Here is a 7,623-nt window from a genome sequence, read left to right as displayed (position 1 = left end):
TGCCATTAAGTCTAGCCATGAACAGAAAAGATTAACTTACGGAAGGAATAATTTACTAGGTTTTCTTGCATTTGAGGGTGTCTTGAGCAACTTTCAGCTACTTTCCCCTCAGGGCACTGAGCCAGCACTTTGTTGTGTTTGGTGTCCTTGTGGGGTTAATGACAGGGGCGGTTTCTCTTGGATAATATGTGTTTGAGATACTGGTGAAAGTGTTATATATTATATATACGTATATACACACGCACACAAAAGAGTGTCTAAACCATACCATGCCTTTATTTAGTTTTAGTTAGTCATGGCTTCTTGCTGTTGACCAGAGCACTGTTTTAGTGTCACTGACTGGATATAGTACTGGATATAACTGGATCTATTTGTAGGACGTCTGTTTGTACATACATATTGTATATTTGCCAGCCTGTCTAATGCTAACGCATTACATATCTGCTTTACAGATAACCTGAGTGTGTCTGTGCCTTAAGACCACCATGTCTGTTCTGACACATGTGCTGGCCTGCCTATTTGGCTTGGGCTCCTGGGTGACCATCTGTGGACTCTGGGTGGAACTGCCCCTCATTGTCCCCCAGATCCCCGAGGGCTGGTACCTGCCCTCCTATCTGTCCGTGCTGATCCAGCTGGCCAATGTGGGCCCGCTCGGTGTCACCCTTGCACACCGTCTTTGCCCCGGCAAGCTGAATGAGGCTACCCTCATCTACTCCATCGTGAGCCTTGGGGCAGTGGCAACCTTCCTGATGGCCTTCTTCTGGCGGGAGACCGTTGAGATTGGCGGGACACACCGCAGCGTGCCCCTGTTCGTCCTCACCTTCCTGGTGTCGGCGGTGGACTGCACCTCCTCGGTCACCTTCTTGCCTTTTATGAACCGCTTGCCGCCCGTCTACCTCACCAGCTACTTCATAGGTGAGGGCCTAAGCGGGCTACTGCCTGCACTGGTTGCTTTGGCTCAAGGGGTGGGAGTCATGCACTGTGTGAATGTCACGACGGTGGGGCATGCCAGCCTGCCAGGGAATGCCAGCTTGGAGGTTGACACACAAACAGGGGTCGCGCTGCACTCTGCAAACATCACTACAGAAATGGACTCGTCCCTGTTTTCGAATGGTAGCGTGGTGATGGATGCTGCAAGCGCAGGTTTGGTGCCACACTACCAGCCTGCTAATTTCTCCACTGAGGTCTTCTTCGTCTTCCTCATGACCATGATGCTGGTGTGCCTGGGCTCTTTCCTGCTGCTCAACGTCCTCCCCTGTGTGCCTTGCGAGCCTCCATCCTCCGCCAGGAAGGGAAGCAGGGAGCACAATGCCAGCAAGGCAGAACAGAAGTTCATGATCACCTCAGCCAGCACCAAGCTCCACTGCCACAGCCGTTTCGGGACGGGTCGCTACAGCTGGCCAGAGGTTGCCTATATCTTCTTTGTCTTGGCCTGGGCTAATGCTTTAACCAACGCTGTGCTTCCGTCAGTACAGGCCTACTCCTGTCTTCCCTACGGCAATATCACGTACCACTGGTCTGCCACCATGGCTGCTGTTGCCAACCCGGTCGCCTGTTTCATTGCCATGTTCTTTCCGAGAAGGTTAGCCATTTTTACCAGTTTCAACATCACATTCTCCCATTTGTCAGGTGTAGTTTATGAACATCATTGTTGTAAAAAATATTTACTGTTCAGCTATGTCTGTCACATAGATATAGGTATCTAGCATTTTACCAAGCTCAGCCAATAAAAATCTGAATAATTTCTCTGAATAATAACTTTTTCAACATTACCCCATTGTTAATGGTATAGTCTTTCATTTCAAGTGTCACTAAACTCAATGATTGTCCACTTAACCTTTGAGTCTGCAGGAGCAAGTTGACTGAATCTTTGTTTTGAAACATTTAACTGTCTTTACATATTTTAGAATGACTTTGTTTTTCCCCTATCAGGTCTCTGTTCCTCATGGGTACTCTCACCATCACTGGGACAGCCATCGGTGCTTACATCATGGGTGTGGCTGTGCTGAGTCCCTGTCCTCTCCTGGTCAATGATATAGCAGGGAGTGTCATCATTGTAAGTACAGACTCATTTTCAGCTTAAGAACAGCAGTACATGCACAATAGATTCACATGTAGACTGTGTCCATTCAGTTATTCATTGCTATTCTCTGAGAGCACTCATTCATTATCTAATGTTGACTGTATTGTAGGATGTACTGTTTTTACATTCACTGTAGGATATATCACCAAAATGGCACAAACTGAATGCGATCACTGAGATAAATCTGCTTTATGCTGCTCTAGGTGGGGGCCTGGGTCCTTTTTGTCCTCACCCTGTCCTATGTGAAGGTGATCATTGGAGTAATTCTGCGTGACGAGGGTCACAGCGCCCTGGTGTGGTGTGGAGCGGTGGTGCAGTTTGGCTCCATGGTTGGGGCTCTTACAATGTTCCCATTGGTAAACATATATAGTCTCTTCCAATCTGGTGACCCATGTAATACCCATTGTCCGTAGATTTGTGCTATAATCAAATCATTGTATGCTGATCTAACAGGGATCTTTTTCATGTCCCATCACCTCAGTTCAGTCTTGCAGCTAGTATATCGATGAACTTACTGTTGATTTACAGTCATGGCTATTAAGTAATTATACCCAGTAAGATTTTGTATTTGGTATATTTTTAACCATAGGTCAATGAAATTCACAAAGGCCTCCTCATACAATTGCCCCACCAGCTGTGTATTTCACTTTAACAGATGCTACAACACAAAAAATAGTGTTACAGTTATGTGCACTGGTAGATTTAAAACAGATGGTAAGGATTGCTCATGTCATTAGTAAAAAAAAAAATGTCCTCTATATTTCTATATTTATCTAACTGTTATGGTGCCTCTTTGTGCTTCGGTTGTCAAGAATATTCTGTACCAATTGTAGCAAAAATCCTTATTTTCACTAGACATTACAGAATGAATGGCTCTTCTCCATAGTGGATCAATTAGTCTGTCAGTAAACTACAGCACAGTGGCCCTACATGCTTTGATGCCTGATTGGCTGGGCTACTATCGAAAGAGAAAAAGACAAAAGCATGATGGTTAGAATTTTTGTGACAAAATGTATTAGAGACATACAAGCAGATTTGATGGTCAGAGGGAGGGAAAATGTATTGTGTGTATGTAAATATGATGTCTATTATGAATGTTGTGTTAGTATGGTTGTACACTCTCTAGCCTACGTATTATCTCTGTAAATGCACGTATAACCATATGCTACTATATATTGTACTTTAACTTAAATAAAACTTCTATTAATGGGCTATAGGCTAACCTTTCCTCTTTCTGTTGAACAAAGTTTGATCCATGACTCAAGCTGCTCTAAAAATGTACCTCAGGTTAGATAACCTATGTGCATGAATGGTGCTCACTATAATAGTAATAAAGTTTATTTATATAGCACCTTTCATGCAAAAGAATGCAGCTCAAAGTGCTTAAAAGCAAATACATTACGTGCACAAAGAAATTACATGCACAGTGATTCACATAAAAATAGACATAAAATAAACATAAAAACTAGGATATAGTGCAAAAATATAATAATGATTAAAATTAGCATAAAAACAGTGATAGAGTGCATAAAGATGAGAAAAAAAATTGAATACATAAAATGCATAACAAAAGATAGAAAATAAAACTCTGCAGAGATATATTTCATCTAACCCAATAGCTGGAAAGCACAGTGCAGGTTTTTTTTTTCTTGTTATTTCGTGGGTTCCTCATCCTTTTACAAACACCTCTCTCTCCGTCTCTCTCTATTGCTCAGTTCACTTCACTTTATCCTGAAGCAATGCAATGCTAGGTTTCTTCGTTCTGCATTCTACCTGCGTCTAGGTTATGTGTTGATTTTCGCTGATGTCATCCTTTGCAGGCTTAATGTGATGAATGCAAAGCAAAGTCAGCTATTTCTTTTGTATTATACTTATGTTTACTAGTTTTTTTTAATGTATTTTATTATAGTTTGTTTTAACTATGTTCTTACTATGTAGTGTGGCACTCTGAGATTCAACTGAATGTAGAGTGCGCTATAAATTAAACGCATTATTATTATTATTATTATTAATAAAGTAACAGAAAAGTAAGGCCTTTGAAAAAGCTGAGGGGAACCTTCAACATTCAACTTGGAGAAGTTTTAGCACTTTTTTGCCACCTTCATAACTACGTGGTCGAGGACTCACTTAAATTAAAAAGGGTTCTTCCAGAAGCTTTGAGTTGAAGAAAAGTGCTCGCTGGGATACCATATTGGATATTCAAGGCACTTTTTAGTTTTTAATGTATACATCCCTGAAAATGCATTCAAGGGTATGTGTTATTTATGTTATAGCCTAGGAGGAGAAAGCGCACTTTAGACACATTGTGCATAATAGGCTACTCTAGGCTATTGGAATGGATATTGAATTAATGGTAAAAGTCATCCTCAATTGCAAAAAATAAACTCAAATCCAGGTCAGTATGTGAAAGGACCATTAAAAACATGAACTTAATTATTGCTTTACCAGTTAGTATACCTAACATTTCCTGATTCATATGGCTATCAAATCATAGGGCAAAAGGTAGAAATGCAGCCTACCTAATATTTTCTTTTAAAATCCCTAAAAATGGTATATTAAGACACCCTAGGGGCTCTCACGAGACATTGCATAATTTTGCCTTTAGAGTAAAGCATTATGATTGGATTTAAAATGGTGGCTAAAGTGAGTAACCCTAGACCCGCCATTATCAAATTGCATCTTCCGAAGTTCAGTAAAGGTGCAACGTTAATAATAATTACGGAAGGAGCGTAACAAAAAGCAACAACCCCCATAATGCGACGGACTGTCCGGTAGGCTTTTACTTTTACAGGGTGCATCTCATCTCTGCCTGGACTGGAACTTCTGAGTGTGCGGAGAATTTTGATATTGCAGAAGATCATTATGCCTACACTGCCAACGATGAAAGCACTGCCTATGTAAAAAGTGCCAAAGTTGTTCGACAGAAACACAGCGATGGTGAATGAAAGGGCACTGGCCCACGTTACAGCACAACACATTTCCCTGAAATAATATGCTTTCAGCAGTGAGTAGCGTGTTGGCCACACCACGGCCACATATCGCTCCAGACACATGAAAGCCATCAGCTGGGGACATCCAAGGGTGTAAAACACAACCGTTGCCGTCCTTGTTGTCTCCAAATAGTGTGGGAAAACATGAATGATAATGACGTCAACAAGCAGGAGGAGACATTGGACTATGTCCAGGATCACAAGGTGGAGGTTGAGCATGTCAAGGGCTGAGTCTGAAAGCAAGATCCAGATGAGTCGTGCGTTCATTGGCAGTCCAGCTGTACTTCTGATGATGCCAAAGATGGTAGTAAGAAGCACATGCGTAGGATTCGAACTACAGGTAATTGAGGCATTCCCTGGTGCAGTCGAATTCAATGAGAATTCCATGATTTTCCTGCTCTGTGAAGTGCAAATGAGCATTAATTCCCACTGGACATATTGCTTTGGCAATTCGATCATCGAGGCTAAATTAAGTTTAATGGATAGCCTAAGGGATGTAGGTTAAACCAGCAAAAGTAATCATCAAGAAAGTGATTTGGCTGATGCACTCACCAAACAGACGAAGTAATGTGCTGACACAAGGGCTGTCATCCAGTGTGCATCGTCAAATCCATAGGTCCACCTATGACACTGAACACATGCTTAAAACAACAACACTCCCTCATATAATAGGCCCTCATTTGATTGAGGGTCTCAAAGATCATAACCTACAATAACGAGTGTGGTTGTGTGACAGGATTCAGAAGACTGATTTGCATAGTTTCCAACTGCAGAACAGCTGGACATAAAGCCACCTGAAAGGGAAATTATGTTTATGTTACATACATAGTCAGGGGCATTTTCTGGTCAACAGTCTCCAAGTAGGCTCACTGTTTGTAGATAGAGATAATGATGCATTTCTCCATAACCATCACACATACGTTTGCGCATAAAAGCATAAATGACTAAATCGTAATAAAATTTCAGTTTTAACTCATACCTAACTCCTGACAGCCGTACAAATTATTTATTTTCTGCTGCCTGGTCTGCTTGTCTGGTACGACTGCATGGAGGTTGTGTGCAACTTTTTAACCTGGTCTTGATATCGGGCAAACCATTTCCATATATCCATTGATGCAGTATTATTCATGACTGCCTTATGGTTATTCTTTATAGTAAATTAGAAATATCCATTATCCAAAACTGAGGAGATTTTTATTTTATAGATAATGAATTAACACAGCTATTGTTGGACCCTGCTGATGCATACATTCAAAGAGGTAGAATTGTGAAACTAATTATTGGTCAACATAACATTTGAAATTGGTCAGTGTAGGGAAATGGCGGCGGGTGGTTTTAATACACAGGGGAAGCCCAGTTGAGCTGATTTTTGAGCGAAAATACATAAACACTGGTTACGGATGTACACAACTCACAGCCTGCAGCTAGCGCAACAGAGACATATCCATTACAAATACACTGCCCTGACAGCCATGTACTACTCACATAGCCACTCACACCATAATTACATTTGTAACGTTAATATTTTGTTCGACGTTTGTAACATTGATGTGAGAAAATCCATTGACTGTCATCTCTGTAGAACAGCCCTGAGAAATACCTGAGAAATGCGTATTGATGTGTGCCTATATGTATCTACATGTTAAGGTGCCTTTTTGTGCCTTTGTTGTCAAGAATATTCTGTAAATATTGTAGCAAAAAAAACGTATTTCCACTAGACATTACAGAATGAAGGGTTCTTCTCCATAGTGGATCAATTAGTCTGTCAATCAACTACAGCACAGTGGCCCTACATGCCTTGATGCTTGATTGGCTAGGCTACTATCAAAAGAGAAAAAAAACAAAATCATGCTGGTCAGAGGGAGGGAAAGTGTATTTTGTGTGTGTAAATATGATGTCTATAAGGGTTTTTATGTTAGTATGGTTGTACACACTCTAGCCTACATATTATCTCTGTGAATACACGTATGTAACATGTGCCTTATCAAGGCTATTATACATTGTACTTTAACGTAAGCACCTTGAAATAATTGTATTGTTTTGTTGCTATATACATGAAATGTAATTCAATTAAATTGAACTGAACTTAAATAAAACTTCTGTTAATGGGCTATAGGCTAACCTTACCTCTTTCTGTCGAACAAAGGTTGATCCATGACTCAAGCTGCTCTAAAAAGGTACCTCAGGTTAGATAACCTATGTGCATGAATGGTGCTCACTAGCGAGAGGAAACATGGATGAGGCTATACAGCCTGTAAAAATGAAAGGTCACTTGAGGCTCCTTTTAGGGTTCCTTAGTTTGCCACACTGGTCAAACCCTTTTGGGAGCCTCCAGGAACCCTTTTAAACACATCAGTTCTCTGAGGACCTTGGGGTTGTTTATCAGGTTCCTTGAGGAACCCTTTTCTCCAACATGGTCTGAAAGCACTGGGTGCAGGGCTTTCAAAGCACTGTTTCCCAACCAACTGAGGTTCCTCAGGGAACTTCAGCTTGTTATGGGATACTTACTGGGGACCTCTTATTGCTACTGCTACTACTACTACTTCTACT

General features: G+C 41.2%; 1 protein-coding gene across 1 annotated transcript; it reads left to right on the top strand.

Moving 5' to 3' along the window:
• The first annotated feature begins 429 nt into the window (after window positions 1-429).
• si:ch73-196l6.5 (riboflavin transporter 2) lies at window positions 430-3,289 on the top strand. The gene is made up of 4 exons (XM_012818256.3): window positions 430-1,029; window positions 1,144-1,582; window positions 1,933-2,056; window positions 2,287-3,289. Exons 1-4 carry the CDS (start codon window positions 486-488, stop codon window positions 2,494-2,496), a joined length of 1,317 nt encoding a protein of 438 aa, XP_012673710.1. The 5' UTR covers window positions 430-485; the 3' UTR covers window positions 2,497-3,289.
• The last annotated feature ends 4,334 nt before the right edge of the window (window positions 3,290-7,623 follow it).

This window comes from Clupea harengus, chromosome 19 (genome assembly GCF_900700415.2).
Source record: "Clupea harengus chromosome 19, Ch_v2.0.2, whole genome shotgun sequence".
Classification (NCBI taxonomy): domain Eukaryota; kingdom Metazoa; phylum Chordata; class Actinopteri; order Clupeiformes; family Clupeidae; genus Clupea; species Clupea harengus.
Note: the sequence above shows the minus strand (reverse complement) of the source record. Positions and strands in the feature narration are given on the sequence as shown.

Coding starts and splice junctions, on each gene's coding strand:
- si:ch73-196l6.5 (XM_012818256.3), top strand. CDS start 486: ATGTCTGTTCTGACACATGTGCTGGCCTGCCTATTTGGCTTGGGCTCC. Junction 1,030..1,143: donor CAGCCTGCCAGGGAATGCCA/GCTTGGAGGTTG, acceptor CTGCAAGCGCAG/GTTTGGTGCCACACTACCAG. Junction 2,057..2,286: donor TAGCAGGGAGTGTCATCATT/GTAAGTACAGAC, acceptor ATGCTGCTCTAG/GTGGGGGCCTGGGTCCTTTT.